Source organism: Lepidochelys olivacea, assembly GCF_965140295.1.
Source record: "Lepidochelys olivacea isolate rLepOli2 genome assembly, chromosome: 6".
Lineage (NCBI taxonomy): Eukaryota > Metazoa > Chordata > Testudines > Cheloniidae > Lepidochelys > Lepidochelys olivacea.
The window spans coordinates 46,001,955-46,018,406 of NC_140416.1; the positions used below are offsets into that span (position 1 = coordinate 46,001,955).

The following is a 16,452-nucleotide window of genomic DNA, read 5'->3' on the forward strand; positions in this document are numbered from 1 at the left end:
ACTATACGTCTGTGTCAGACTACTTTAGTGAAATCTTCCTTTTTTTTAGCATTGTTAGCATATGTTTGGGGTGGCAAGAGAACGAATCGCACTTCAGCTCCCCAAAACACATTGAATTTATACCAAGAGGATGTTGCTACAACAGTGTATGTCTATTAATTGGCCAAAAGATACGAAGCTCTACACTCAACTCAGTGGCATTTGTTAGTATGTCTGTAATACAGTAACTTTGAAATGCCACATCCCAGGAATCTTAAGTGCCTCCTGCTACTACTTACATCAGGGGAGGGCAAACTACGGCCTGCGAGCCGGATCCGGCCCCTCAGGGCTTTCAGTCCGGCCCGTCAGATTGCCAGCCCCGTGGCACAGCGGAGCTAAGGCAGGCTCCCTGCCTGTCCTAGCCCCGCACCACTCCCAGAAGCAGCCGGCACCATGTCCCTGCAGCCCCTGGTGTAAGGGGGGGGGGTCAGAGGGCTCCATGTGCTGCTCTCGCCTGCAGGCACCGCCCGCATGGCTCCCATTGGCTGAGAATGGGGAACTGCAGTCAGTGGGAGCTTCGGGAGTGGTACCCATAGATGAGGGCAGCATGCGGCAGAGCCGCCTGCCACCCCCAGGAACCGCTGCCGGACATGCTGGTCTCTTCCGGGAGCAGTGCGGGGCCAAGGCAGGCAGGAAGCCTGCCTTAGCCCCGCTGTGTGCCGCTGCCACCTCAGAGCCACATGAGGTAAGCAGCACCGGGCTGCACCCCACACTCTGAACCTCTTCTGCACCTGCACCCCAACCCCCTGCCCTGAGCCCTCTGCTGCACCCCAATCCCTTTCCCTGAGCCCCTTCCTACTCCGCCTCCTGTAACCCCAACACCCTGCCCTGAGCCTCCTGCTGCACCCCTCTGCACTCCAACCCCCTTGCCCTGAGCCCCTTCCTGCACACCACATCCCCTCCCACACCCCCTCTCAACTCCCTTCCCCAGCCCTACATTCATGGCCCTGGATATAATTTCGCCACCCAGATGTGGCCCTCGGGCCAAAAAGTTTGCCCACCCCTGATCTGCATATATCAGAGGCAGCCGCTCTACTTGCTGCATGGGGAGAGTGTAGCCTGGACTCTAACAGAAATAAGAAAAGAGCCTAACAGAAAGGATTTGGGGACAGGAAGCACAACAGTCCAGAGAAATGGGGCTGCACTGGTGAGGGAAGCAGGGAGTGGTGGGAGCAGGGGAGTGGACCAGATGGCGGGAGGAAGCAGTGACCTGGAAAGGACTTAGGGCCAGTGAGGAAGCAGGCACCTGGAGGAAGGAAGGGGAGCAGTCTTGGCAATTTGGGGGAGCAGGAACCCGTAATGGGATGGAGAGTAGGGTTGATGAGGAAAGCAGAAATTGGGTGGGTTGGCATGGAAGTGGGGACCCAGAGTCAGAGGAAACGGAGATGGGGAAGGAAAAATGGGGCCCTCAGAGAGGGGAACATGGACCTGGAATGGGTGCGATGGGGAAATGGGGACCTGACAGGGGTATGGTGGGGGGAATGATGACCTGGCAGGGCACTGAGCCCCTGCCATGGTGGGTGAGAGAGGAATGGGATCCAGTGGTATGAGGGAGTGGAACATGGGTGACACAGAGCCCCTGCCATGAGGTAAGGGTAGGGGGACTTGCAGGGATTCCCATCAATAGAGAAGGATGGCACACAGGAAGCTCTCATGAAGTGTGTGTTCCCCCACTATGAAATCTGGCTGTAAACTGACTCCAGTATGGCACCTTGCAGAGATTCTGTCCAAGTAGAACACTTTTTTCTGTTTTTCATTTTGATCTTAAATTTTTTTTTAAATATTTGTAATGTTACAGTGAATAATAAAACAAGCAACATCCGAGCTAACTTTGAAAATCTAGCCAAGGAAAAGGAACAGGAAGACAGAAGGAAAGCAGAAGCTGAGAGAGCGCAAAGAATGGCCCAGGAGAAACAAGAACAGGAGGAGGCGAGAAGGAAACTAGAAGTAAGTAAGATTCAGAGCCCTTCTGGGCAAACTCTGGTGGTTTCTGAGTGTGGAGTAGGAGAGGAGAAGGGTATATCCTCTAGAAAACATGCTCCTTTCTTTCTCTTGCTAGACTTGGACATTTAAGTATCCTGGTGCTAGCACTTCACCTGGGAGCCAGGGCCCCTTTCTAGCAAACTGCACCTCCAGACACACAGCTGGACTCCCACAAGAGCTATAAAAGTAACCTCTGAGTAGCTAATGGAATCCTAGAACTGGAAATGGAGATAATGTTGCTTAACCTCGACATGCTTCATAGAACACAGTGATGCTGGAAATGTGCATGGTTTTTAATTTTGAATAACTAAGTTCTACTTAGTAGTCATGACTGTCCCCTATTAATGAGACTGGATGGTTTGAGTGTTAGCAATAAATGTTCTTTCACATCGAGGTCACTGGCTGAAATCCAGGCAAGGTTGGTAGTTGCCATTCCTAGGAAATGAGTTGATGATCTCAGTCTTGTCTCTTAGGGGACAGGGCACCATGTTACACATATAACCATCCTTGTTAACAATTTCAACAGACGCCAAGGATTGAATGGGTCTAGAGAATGAACTACCATCTCATCTCTATGGGGTATTGTGAGTTAGACTGAGGGAACCTTGCACAGTTTCCCATAGACTGAGGTCATCTGCCTCCAAGATGGTCAGTGTAGCCCTGCATAGATTTAAAACATCTAAAAATTGGTGTGTTATGTTCTGTGTGGAAGAGAGATTTAAAATACCACAAAATAAATTCATTTATTGTTACATAACCCAAGCTATGTCTAAACAAAGAAACATATAACTGGTGTACATATAGTCAAATACAATAATAGCAGATAGGCTCGTTAATTCACAGTTGAACTGATTTTTTGCAGTATAGGTTTCATAGGGCATGAATGCGAATTCTCCCACTCCTGTGTCTCCAGTCAAAGGGTGGTCTCTCCATCTAGACTGCTTCAGCTAATTACCTCACTGCTTTTGTTGGTTACATGAGATTTGTTTTGTTTTCCCTCTCATGCTCCTTTTACTTCTAGTTAGGATGGTGTTCAGGAAGCTTTTCTTTAAATGCTATGTTGAATCAGCCAATTTCTAACAATTGTTAGTCTCAAATGCTAGAAGTTGCTTTCTAATCCAAGCTTCGTGTAGAGCAATTTATGGTGGCAGAAACCCAGCTCTGGGCTGCTTGGCAAGACCATATTTTAAGCATCTTAAATGTTATATGGAAAAGCAAATACACTGTTGGCATCTAAACTACAGTCTGAGAAGCACATAGCCATTTTAAAGAACATTATAATTCAATCTGTACTTAGACATTTGAGGCTGCTAACTTAGGTTGCAAGTATCTAATGCTATCTTTAAACAGAGAATTTCACTTGTTTTACACTTGTACCAATTTAAAATAGTATAATGCTTGGCACTTTTCCAGTGCTTTTCATCCAAAGAACATAAAGCATTTTTCAAAGGTGGATGAATATCAGTGTCTCCACTTCATTTTTAGAGGTAAGGAAACCGAGGCACTCAGTTTAAATAGCTTACCCAAAATCACACAGTCAATGGCAGAGCTAGGACTGGGAATCTGTGAAACCTTTCTTTTGGGCTACCCTGCAAGAAGTCTATCTAATGCTACAAAATATTATGTATAAAATAATAATTACAGAACTTAAAGGTGAACTGTAAACAATTTTTTTTCCCATTATTTTGCTTCTTAGTAGTGCATAAAGAACACCTCTAACTTTTCTCAACTTTTTTTTCTGCTTGCTTCATCTACGCATCATACATTTCAGGTCTTGGATTCCCTATTGCTATAGAACTCCCTGAGAAGACTCTCCAAGATACTAAAACCTGAGCAATTGCAAAGAAAGAGGAGACTTGTTCACACTCGGACAGATTTTCATAAGAGCGCAGCACCAGTGTGTTGAGTTCTTCAATCTGGGCCAATGTTCAAGACTCTTGTCCTTGTGTGTTGGTTATACTTGTTTAACTCAGCCTCTTGACAAATAATGAGGAGCAAAGGTTTCTGTATAAGCCTTTCAGCTGTAGGCTGGGATTTCTACAGAAGGTCTTACAGGGAAGACTGGGCTTGATAGTCCTAATTTTTTCTAAAAAGTTGAAAAACACAGTATTTCCCTGTCTTTACCCTTCCTTTTTTTTAAATTGTGAAAAATGCCCTGTTTTTATCATAAGGGAGCCATAAAAAAAAAAGATATTGGCTGTGTCCCTGCAAAGAGCACATACTTCTATTCTCAGAGTACTGCATGCTCCTGAAAATGTCTGTTACATTAGTGAGAAGAATTAAACACAGGGCAGACATGTTAATTTCTGTTGCTGAATGGCACAGGCAGTTACTTCTGAGTATTGCAGATAAAGAGGCAAATACTAACTAGCTGGCAATGCCTAACTTTTTAAAATCATGGTAATATTAACCTTTCTGTATTTTAATATCCTACCTCGGTCCAAAATTAACCCAAAAGATTCATGCATCCTTTTGCCTGAAGATTGCACCTGAATCAGGGGCAATATAACATGCAGTGGACTGTGTGGAGCTCCAAATTGTTGCATCCTGTGTGGCAGAATGCGGTGGTAGTGTTGCTTTTATTTACACCATGTGGAAACCTTATGGAAGTTCAGGCCACTGCATTGTAGCAAATTTAGTTCTGTCCTAGCTATTCAAAGCCTGTTGTCTTGTCAGCTGGTTAACATGCTAGGAAAAGCTTAAAAGTTTGTTTCTCATCAAAAATGACATGTCAGTTTTATAACTAGAACATGTGGTATCAAGTTCCCTACACTTGAATTAAAATGCAATTTGAAGCCTGGTTCATGGATTTTAAAATACTGAATACAAATAACCTACAGATCGTATGCAAATATTCCAAAGAGCAGAATCAGGTGCTCGCTTTACATTCTACACATAACCTACATAAATTACTCTTTTTCTTCTAATCCACCCTGTTTATTCACACACCTTATGGCCAGTCTAAACAAAACACACAGGTTTAATTATGCAATTAGTTAAATGCTGTGTTTTCAAGTAAAAAAAAACCATCCTTTGTCACCAGTCCTTCTAGAGTTAAAGAGCATGCTGGTCATTGCACCCACACTGCTGTTACTTCACTATCCTGGAGTCACTGTTCAAAGTTATCCTGAATTTAATCACTTTTCTTTTTGATAAAGGAACAAGCGAAAGCCAAAAAACAAACTCCACCTCCATCTCCCACCCCACAGCCAGCTGATGAGAAGCTGCCCTCAAGCCCAGTTTATGAGGTTAGTTAAAATCTCAATTAGTAGCTTGTCCTAAACACATCTCAGTAGTGAATAGGCTTTATATTTGTGGGTAATTTTTATGGCTTTGCTATAAAGTTATGATGTCCAGTAAAGTGGTAAGCTGCCTTCTTGTAGGAAGTTCTATTTAATGGGTCATGGCGTTTGGGTTTTAAAGCTAGATGTGTCAATGTAGGGAGATATATAGGTAGCCTTGTATCCATTCTCTCCTGTTGAAATATTAATAAGGGGTTAATGTGGGAAATGGAGTACTTACAACAATTAATGTTAGGGTTCAGCCTTAAAGGGTAAAATTGAAATAAAGTGAGAGATGTTTATTCTTCCTAGTATTAAAATGTGATTGTTTTTGTTGTAAATAAGAAAAATATAAATGCAAGCAAAAAAGTGTCTAATTTTGAGAAATAGACTTGTCTTGTATCATAAGCCACCATTTATTAGCAATATAACCATATTTACACAATGGACCTGTTGACATTACAGACACACGTGTCTGCTTGGTTGTAATGCACTTGTTGTAATGGTATCTAGAGATTTAAAGGTATCGTGTCACTAGTTCCTGGAATCATAACAGTGATGGCAGACTAACTTGATATCTGTAGAATAGCTGAGCTGTTCTGTTGGATTCTAATCATACTTAGGGTGACCTCAAGACAATCCTGCACATGTACATATTGTTGTCATGTAGTATTGAATATTACCATTTTCAAAGGAAATGTTCTCACTAGTTTGAATTCTAGTGCTGAATGCAGTACCTAAGAACTTCTCTTCTGCACTATTGACGTCTTGCTTGAGGGGCTGCTTATGTGACCTTGACAAGTTTCATCTTTGTTTTTCTAGGATGCAGCTTCATATGAGTCAGATGCAACCTACAAGAATTCCAATACAATATATTCAACTGTACATGAGACAGAATCTAGCTACAAAGCTGAAGAGTCAGACTACCAAGAAGCAGTCAGTCAGCGGGAGTCAGAATATGACCCAGAGACAGTTTATGAAGTGGCAGGGGCAGGAGACCTCTATCAAGCAGGTAGAGTGCTCTTATTTCTGAGTTGGTACTTTCAAATGGTAGGTAGTGAGTCAGTGAATAATTGTGCTAATATGTCCCTGTCACTGGTTTGGGCAGCAACATAATCTGAGTTAACAACATTTTAAATTTTAATTTAAATGTGCTGGTATCAAATTAAAGGGGCAATATGGCAAAGAAGAACATTGACCTGCCTTTATAATGAGTGGGCCTTTTTTCCAATGCTGAAAATAAATAAGATTCATGATTTAATGTTGAACTAACTATAAGGCAAACTAGTGACCGCTTTTAGCTGAAGTTTAGAGAGAGCCATCCTCTTGCTTCTACATATGTCATGTAACACAAATTGGCTTTGGAAAAAAATACAAAGGTGAACTTCAAATAAAGGCTTATTTTAGCTAGTGCTGGCCAGCCATCTTGAAAATCCTACTAACAAATAATTGCCTTTAGAATTAAGCAACAGACACATCTTTTAACCTTTGCAGTCTGAGACATTAAGCCTAGAAAGTTAAATCTGCTGGTCGGGAGAGTAGAGATTGGAAGGGTGTGTTCCTATTTCATCATGTAACTTTGGGGGTGGGGGTGATATAAGGTGTGCAGGATGGTACTTTTTTCATCTTGTAAATGTATTGTTGTTTTTCTCAAAATTTCTTCATAAACTAATTCAAAGCTGCCTGTCTCTTACCCTCTCACCAAGGCCATGCGAGAATGAAATTTCTCTTCAAAGTTTGTCCCTGGATCTAGTCACATTTTATAGACCTTTTCCTGAACTAAAGCTGTGGGGCTTCATTTTTACCCTCTCATGCTCCTTTCTATAACAGCCTCCCCATCCATCTCAATTTCTAATTTGTTATAAAAATATCAAAGAAACCAATCAAAACCTATGCAAATATTGCCAAAATTGTGCCTCTTCTGGGTACACACTGACACAGTTGGCTAGTTTTTTTCCTTACTTCAATCTGTGGCCCAAATTACAATGGGGATATGGAAGATGGGTGCCAGATTACACTTTCATAAATGAGGGCTCTATCTATACATAGTGTGGTTTTAGTTCTCTAATGTGTCTGTCTTTTCTAACACTCTTTAGAAGAAAATACTTATGATGAATATGAAAATGAACTTGGAATTACAGCCATTGCCCTTTACGATTATCAGGCTGGTAAGCGCGGGTCTTGTTCTTTTTAATTTTGTAACCTATGAATAACTTTCTGTCTAGTGTAATATTAGCATAATACATATCCTCCACCCAGAATACATTAAGCCCAGCTCTAGCAGTTAGATATTAAGTGACTGCCAGGGCTGAAGAGTAACATGAATATTATGGTTATAGAAAGTTTTCCTTGGTGTGATGGGTAGCAGTCACTATACAAAATTAACGGCATACCCAACTTATAATAGATAAGAATTGAATGTTCTCCTTTTAGGATGAAAGCTGCCACTAAAAACAAGTAAGAGGAGGGAGTCTGTTGCTCAGATAAATCTTTTGATTATCACATTTTTTATCCTGTTTTAAATGTCCTTGTTTGGTGCATTGGAGAGAGGAAGGTAGCTAACATTACTAAGGCTCCTCTGTGAATAACTCCCTTTTAAATCACTTAATGCTACTAAAAATACCATTATGTAGGAAAAAGCTGACCAAAGTAGAACTTCATGTGAGAGTACTGAACACATTGCCTCTTCCACTCTTTTCTCAGCGGGCGATGATGAGATTTCCTTCGATCCAGATGACATCATCACGAACATAGAAATGATTGATGACGGCTGGTGGAGGGGAGTGTGCAAAGGCAGATATGGGCTTTTCCCAGCCAATTATGTTGAGCTGAGGCAATAAAGAATATTGTCAACCGATTATGCCTTAATGCCATAGTCATTAAACCTGATTTAATACACTACAAATCATGATGCTTTTTTGAGGATGGAGGGGTATATACATATTGCTTTTATATTTAATACTTTGCTCATGCTTTTTAAAATGTTTATGCCACAGAATTCGCTAATATATTGTAACTCTCATGTTCCCCACCAAGGTCCCTGGTAACGGTTCTTATGTATTTTGAAATATTTTTCCTTATTCTTTGCCAAATTAGTGATTGGCATTAAATACCATTTCAAGGACTATTAGCTGCCTGTCATAAGAATGCACGTTTCACTCATACCTGTAAGTGAACAGTATTACCTAGTGATTAAGTCTAGTTAGTCTTCCACTAAATGTTGTCAGCTAAAGATCATGGCTATGCAGGTAATTTGCATTTCCACTTAAGAAGGAGTACACCTGTATTTCCATATATAGTGTATGGATAAGGGAAGAGAAGGACTTGAAAGTTTACAGTTAATGACAACTACCTAACTTTGAATATTGGCCAATGGTTAGAAATATATTGATGCTATGAAGGAAACAGTCCAGTTATTCGTTATTTCATTTTAAAGTGAGGTCTCTTGGCTCTAACATGGACTTTCTCGTGCTACCACTTTTGTCTTTTCCCCTATGGACATCTTAGCACTAGCTCTTGCTAATCGCTTCGTTCTCTCCCCCCTCCCGAAAAACCCTTTTAAAGTTGTTACAGAAGTGCTTGCAAAATGCCAGTGTTGACTCACCCAGGGACGTGCTTGGTCTTTTCAAGGAACCCCAAACCGGCATCCAAACCAGTACCCCACTACCTACAGTAACAGTCTCACTGCTTTAAAGATTAAAAGGCAGTACAATGTTGGTATATTGCATTGTGTGTACAAATATATTTTTGCTCATACAATGAAACAGGCAGGCTTGCAGTTCAGTAAGACAGTTATAACTGGATTTCAGTCAAGAAATGTTAATACAAATAGCATAAAACCATTCCAGATAGTCTCCACTTCTGATCCACACAAAAACAACTGTCCTCTTTATATTTCAGCAGAAACTGCCAGGAACGTTTGTCCCTAATGATGGAGTTAATCCTGTTTTTTGCCCAAATAGAAATTGAAGTTCTTGTCACTTTTAAAAATTGGTTTATTTCACCACAAAAGTTGGTGTCCCTACCAAAGATAGTAAGTTCCAGCTAATAATGCATATGTTAAATGTGTATATTGTCTGTATCCACCTTCTCATAAAAATGAGAGTGGCAGTGTGGAACTGGCACATTTGGACCAGTGGAGAACAGAAATTTTTTGTATAAAATGGCACAGTGTATCTAGGAAGAAGGTATCATGTGGAAACCAAATCTTGGGTGATTGGGACAATCTTTAATGAATGTCATGTATGTCATATGACTATATTTTTTTCTCTCCCATGGTTTCATTTCTTTGTCATATTGCATTAATAGATGGGGTTGGGTTTTATACGCAATTTATTTTATCCAATTTTGCATAGAACACCACATAGGAGATATGATTTTTTGTAAATTAAATATTCAAATAAACTTTTTGAACCATTTTCATGGGATACTTTTGTATTTTAAAGCTGATGTTTCAAGAATGTTGAGGTTTCAGTTCAGAGATTCTCTTTGTTCACTCATCTGGTCACCTTCACCATATCTGCTTCCATGTCAATCAGACCCTTAACACCATGAATAATGAGTATTTCCAGTGGACACTGCTACATGGTGCCCAGTTATTGCAGTGATAGGTACCGTTCTGAATGAGTGTCCCAGCAGCACTCTGCTGAACTTTCTGAACACTTCCCTAACACGCAGATCCACTGGCTAGCCTCCTGTTCCTGCCCCCATGTGGAAACATTTAAATTTTAAAAAAGGGGGTTATGGGCCAGAGTTTCAAAAAGAGCTTAGCTCTCATTTAGGCACTTCAGTGAAGTGAGCTGACTCCCCCTGCCCAAAACAAACACATGCAGTATGCCACAGCTCCCTTCAGAGAATGAGAGGTGCGGAGAACAATGGGAGCTACAGGATACTACGGTTTTTTGAACACTTGACTCCTAACTGTGTTTTGTGAGGGAGAAAAAAGCTGTACATAACTGGCTCCTAAGAAAACCAGCTGCTGCTTGGGTCATAAAACTTTACCTTCATAGCCCTGCTATTCAAGGTCCTGAAGCATTAGCTTCTCCACTATTTTTTTGATACAAAGCTAAAGCAAGTTGCATATCTGTGTTGTAGAAACCACCTTGGAAGAAGCTGGATGGGAGTAGGTTGTAGCTGTCCAAGGAGACAGCCAGGCCTTCTGGCATCTGGGTGGAAATTGTAGGTGGCTTGGGATTTTGTGTCCAAAGAGGTAGCTGAGCCTTCTGGTACTGGGGAAGAAGATGCATGTTCTTTTTTCCCCCTTCCCTCATGTGGACAGGGTCATAGGTGACATAAAATTCTGGGGGGCAACTTGAATTCCAAGTTCCCCATCCCACTAACCCTTCACTAGCTAGTAACTAGGTACCCCCACTGCTCTTCCCTTCACTGTGAGACCTGGATCACCTGAAAATGAGTAAGAATGCTAGGTGCATGTTATTGAAAAAATGATCATAACTGGAAAGAGATCCTTGTTAACTGCTATTAGGGTTTGGCACTAACATCCACTTGAGATGAATGAGGCTGATACAAATCTCAGAGCTTGTGGCTCTCTGCAGACTGCATTGCTTTACATTTAGTTCATACTTTGAAGGTTTTCTTTGTAACTCAAAGAAAAAATAAGTTCCTAACCCTTTATCTTAAATTCTGTTGCACATTTAGGGGGGGGGGGGCAATGGGACTCTGCAGCTGGGAACTTGCCCAATATAGGGGTCTCTGCGTATACCAGATATATTAATTTAAGCACTCTTGCTTTTAAAATAATTTGGACAGACACATAAGCAGCATTAAAGAATAAATATACATGACAATTACTTCAGACATTCAACAACAGCTGATGCCTGCCTGGTGTGGAAATCTAGACTTGCAGTGTCAAGGGTTAATTTTTATACCAGTGAAAGTATAATAGTGTCACAGGATGACTGGCCCTTTAAGGGGGGTTAGAGCTGAGATGCACCTGTGCCAGAGAAGCTTGCCTCCACAGGTGGAGGAAATGAATTCACTGTGGGGAGGGAATGCAGTGGCTAAGAGCTGGCCTGCTTGGAAAAACAGGAGCAGTCTGTGGCTCTCAGAGAGGGAAGAATCAAACAGAAGGACTACAAGCAAAGAAGCCCTGTGGGTCAGCATTCTAGAACGTGTAGGAGCATAGCTAGGAGTACAGGAAGAGGCCCTGGAAAGGCTACAGGGATCGAAAGTCCGGGCCAGTTGTGTAGGGTTCACAAGGCTGGGAATCCATAGAAGAGAATGGGTGTGGGCTCCCCTTATGGTGCCACCCTGTGAGGGGGTGCAGTGACTCCCAGCCATTAAGGAGAGGACTGAGCTGTTGGTTGTTGCTACCTTTCTACCAAGCAAGATGAGGCAGTGACCCGTGCTAAGAAGGGGAGGATAAAGAGACTGAGTAGAGCCCAGGAGGGGCTAGAGCTTCACACAGAGGCAGGGCAGAGGTAGAAAAGGAGACAGACCCTCAGAAAACATGGCTGTGCCCAGCTTAAGGCTGGGACAAAAGACTGGTTTTGTGTTTGTTTGGACTTTGGTACTCTGGAAGAGTCTGAATTGGCTGGAGGGCTGAGTTACCTCAGCAACTGAACAGTGCGGAAGGTGAGAGGAGATGATAAACTGAGACCGCAGTCGGGCCTGGAGCCAGACCAGGTAGGCTCCAGTTATGTGTAGAACAGAAACAGTGTCTGCAAACTTTAGTCTGTGTTGGTTCTAAAAGCCCCTTCATGCATGATGGCAGTAATTGTGTGCTGCTGTGTGGGTAGGTCCTGCAGCAGAGGACTTTCATGCTAACTGATCGACACTCTCTCAACAGTGGTAGAACTGATAAAGTGGGAAGTAACAATACATAAAGAAGAAAGCCAAGTGCTTGGCTTATGTCCTCAGAAGTGACACATTGTTAGTCAAAAGGGAGGTAAAGAAGGATCCATCTAGCAGGAAATTGGGGAGATTATGTTAACAGGATGCTATCAATTTAAATCATGCCTCAGCTTGATTTTGTTTTTTGTTTTTCAATCTGAATGTTAAGACACCTAAGATCATTGTAACTGAAAATTTAGAGAATATTTTTTTCATGCATTTGACAGCACTTTTGAGTGGTTAGTTCTAGGGCTTTCCCTGTGCAGTCAGTTTTCCCTTTTGTGTAAGTTTTTCACAATCTACTCAGGAATTACTTTTTTTTTAAACTAAAAATATAAATTTAAAATTTAAAAACTGTCAGGGAGACTTCGGAACAAACACAGCATCTGAAACTACCATACTTCGAACTTTGGTAAGGAAACTTTGACTAGACTGCCAGTTGGCTGGTATCTTCTGAGACTTCTAAAAAGGGTAGTAATTTGCCTGAAGTAATTTTTCCCCTTTAAATGGAAGTAAATAAGGGGCCAACTATGGAGGGAAAAGCCATGAAGGCAAAGATTAAATTATCCTCTGTAGAAACTTACATCTTACAGTTTTATATGTGATGTGTCTATAACCTCAGTTTTAGGCATCTGACAATAAAAATAACTACTGCAATGCTAGTCTGTCTCCTGATCTAGAGAATGGAACTCTCTCATGTAACTCCCTCTATAGTGGAGATGAGACTATACCTAATTTGTTAATTTAACAGCTTCCCACTGAGACTAGTATCTTAGAATAGGTGACACTTTCCATACATAAATACAAGAATTTCCAACTGCAAATTCACAAGAAATCTGTGGTCTTGCCAACTAGCCCATATCTTAGGAAGATAAGAGGTGCCTTAGAAGTAGTCTATATTTGTTACGGCTGTAATGGTGCAGCAAAGTTTTGCAGTACTATTTTTTTGAATATGTGCTTTTTTTCATTAAATATTTATATTCTGGTAGCACCCATAGATGCTGTGTGCCCATGTTATTGCTGCCTTCAAGGTATTTTCAGGCCTTAGAATAGCAAGATAGTTTATTCTTGTTCATAAGTAGTACTTGCACTCATGAGCATCTGCAACAATACTCTTGTAAGAACTATCCAAGTGTAAAAGTTACCCTCATGGGTAACTTACAGGAGCAGGAAACAGGACTATTCAGTTCTCTCACTAGCTCTGTCGTTGATTCACTGTATGACTTTGGGCAAGTCCTTTAATTCCTCTTTGCTCCCAATTACCCACTCTGTAAAATGAATAGAAATAATACTTAATTCATAGGCATGCTATGAGGTTCAATTGATGTTTAAGATCCTCCAGTAGAAGGTGCTCTGGTAGCATTAAATATTTGTATGCAGTATCCAAACATTTGGTTATTAAATCTTTTAAATGTTAATATTTGTTTGTTTACAATATGATTAAATGTGTAATAAAAATGCTCCATAAAACATTTAGACTTTCCCCTTCCCTATGTCTGTAAAACAGTTAGTAGCAGTGATGCGAAGAACATCATCTGAAGGGCAGTTATGTGGGAGGTGGAGAAGTATTCAAAGAATGTGAAACATCCCTGATAAATGCACTTGCATTTGTACAGCAGGAGCTGTGATCATCTGTTGTGCTGTGTGTTTTCTTTCCCATTCCTTTCTGAATATGTGTTTGAAGCCATAGGCGCCAACTGCATGGGTGCTCTGGGGCTGGCGCACCACGGGGAAAAATTAGTGAGTGCTCTGTACCCACCGGCAGCGAAGCTCTCCCCCACCCCGCTCCACCTTCTCCTCCCCGCCTTGAGCGGGCCGTGTGCCCACTCCTCTGCCTACCTCCCGGTGTTTCCCGCCTGGCCACACCAAACAGATGTTTGCATGCTCTGGGAGGAGCAGGAATGTGGCGAGCTCAGGGGAGGAGGCAGGGCCAGGGTGGGGATTTGGGGAAGGAGTTGGAATAGGGGCAGGGAGGGGGCGGAGTTGGGGTGGGGACTTTGGGGAAGGGGTTGGAATGGGGGCAGGGAAGCGGTGGGAAGGGGTGGGGCCTCATGGAAGAGGTAGAGTGAGGGAGGGGCTGGTGCAGAGCTGGGATCGAGCTCCCATGGAAATGAGGGGAAGTCGGCGCCTATGGTTGAAGCAATGTGATTCTGTTACTCTGTAACTTACTTATGGTTTCCCTGTGTATTGTTATGAAATAGTTAAGCAAGTGCATACAAGATTTCATGTTACATGTTCTCAGCTGGTAGAAATAGTTGTTTTGTGTATGGTAGATCTGAAGAGCTTGTCACACTTTGTGCCTGAGGATTCTCTCCTCTTAACTGCAGGCAATCCTGATGCCTTCAGGGAGACCTCTGACATTCTCATCCATTAGATAAAATGTCCTAAATAGGACTGAGTAGCCCTGTCCCTTCCTGCTAATTTGATAGCAATTAAACTATCCAGATATTTCAGAGAGAGAGAGCTCTTGGCTAATGTGAAGACTCTAGCAAGGGTGTCTTTTTAATTTAAAAGGTATGTAGGTAATGCTTTAATTATATATACAAAGAGGCCGATGAAGATGCAATCCACAATACGTACCTAGGAGGGTTAGTTAGTATATCAGAGTTGTTTTAAGAGCCTAGCAAATCTTTATCAATGTATTTATAGACTGCATTTTCTAAAACCTCTCCATAAGCTGCTGCTTTACTTTTAGTTTGCCCAGATGGCAGGCTTAAGAGGATGGTGAAGGATGCTCTTGCATTCAATTTGTTTTACATAAAGCCTTGAAGCTGTGGAATATTGTGCTAGATTTTTATGTGCAATGGGTCTTTTCCTGCTGTTTTACATTGTGACCGGACTCCCCATAGTGGGGATAAATCCAACTACGCAGTTTGTGACAATTAACTAGAAACAATGAGTGAAGGAAATTACAGTCTGTAATATCATGGCACTTGCTCTGAATGCGAGATTTTGCTTCAGCAGAGTGACATGAATCATCCTTTTATGATTTCAGGTAAAGGGCATAAAGAGAGCCCGCATGTGGGTCTCAGTAAAATATCACATTATGTACAGTACCAGGAAATAGTGCCCATCACTGGTATTATCCAAAGCTTGAAAGACTTGCCTCACTAGTCTCAAGATACTTTAGGTCTCCATCATGTCAAATGGAGCTGTTTTTAGATACCAAAGTAAGACGTGCCTCAGATTAAATAGTCGTATTCGAAGAACACTTTTGCAAACACAGGATTTATGAGCAAGCCCACATATTTCAAGCCACAAATATAAAATCTCCTAGGAGACTTTAACCTATCAGAATAACAGCAAGAAGGTGGGAGTGTGGAAAATATCAAACACTATGACTGTCAGTGAAACTATGAAATAAAGGACTAACGACAAAGCTTTTTTCCTATATAATATACTAGGCATAATTGTAAACCTGACCACAGCAACTGTCATTTTCTGGATCATCTAGGGCATGCAGAGCAAAGGAGAGGGTCATTAACACATGAACAATGAGTCATTTCACTATGATAGAAAGCTCAGGGTACGTTTCATTTCATATAGTTAGCATTTACCCTTTTACTTAGAGACTGCAAGTGTTAATGAGCATCATAGAACTTTCAGACAAAAGTATAAATAATTAGTGCATATTTTACTATACTCAAAGTAAAGGATATTTGAAGGATTATCCTTATCTGCAATCTTATGTTATACTGAGAAGAAAAGTTTATTAAATTTAGGGGAGGATTGTGTGTGTGTGTATACATGTGTATAACCATGCATTCTTAATAGTACTATTGGCCTCTCACATTATTGTCACATTGGGCAAAATGTTTGTAGGATGGTTTACAAATAACAGTCATAACATTGCTTCTTGCCTTAGAGATTGAGGCAGTGATGGGCAAATGTTTTGTTGTTGCCACATAAGGAGGAAAACCCCAAAAGTCAGTCTAAATTTGTAATGCAAAGGAAGGGAGTAGTATCCTGAAAGTCTCCCAAATGCAGAATTCAAATTGATGACAATGTGGTCTATTGAGGGCCTTCTGAAGGAAAAGGGATGGCATTGCCTTGAGTTGTGTTGAGAGTACGTCCAAAGAAAGTTGCAAACAAACAATAGAGCTTTCAGCAATGGCCGATTTTAATGATTAACTTTTAAAGGTCAGCTGGAATCAGGCAAAATTCATGAACAATTATTCTCACTTACATGTAAGCATCCAGTATACTTAATGGTCTGCTAGTTTATCATCCATGGTAGGTTGGGATAATGAAAATAGGAGACTCACTGCCACAGTCAGAAGATACAGTGATCTCTCCT

The 16,452-nt window shown here is 41.4% G+C and overlaps 1 protein-coding gene across 2 annotated transcripts in view; it reads left to right on the forward strand.

Annotated features, from left to right (window-relative positions):
• The window catches only part of CTTN (cortactin), a 36,539-nt gene extending 26,818 nt beyond the window's left edge, over window positions 1-9,721 (forward strand). For both annotated transcript variants that reach the window (XM_084631417.1, XM_084631416.1), the window contains exons 12-16: window positions 1,838-1,986; window positions 5,181-5,270; window positions 6,126-6,315; window positions 7,400-7,471; window positions 8,007-9,721. In XM_084631417.1, coding sequence (XP_084487543.1) covers window positions 1,838-1,986; window positions 5,181-5,270; window positions 6,126-6,315; window positions 7,400-7,471; window positions 8,007-8,143 — 638 coding nt within the window. In that variant the 3' untranslated portion in view covers window positions 8,144-9,721. The remainder of the gene's footprint in view (window positions 1-1,837; window positions 1,987-5,180; window positions 5,271-6,125; window positions 6,316-7,399; window positions 7,472-8,006) is intronic.
• Window positions 9,722-16,452: the final 6,731 nt, after the last annotated feature.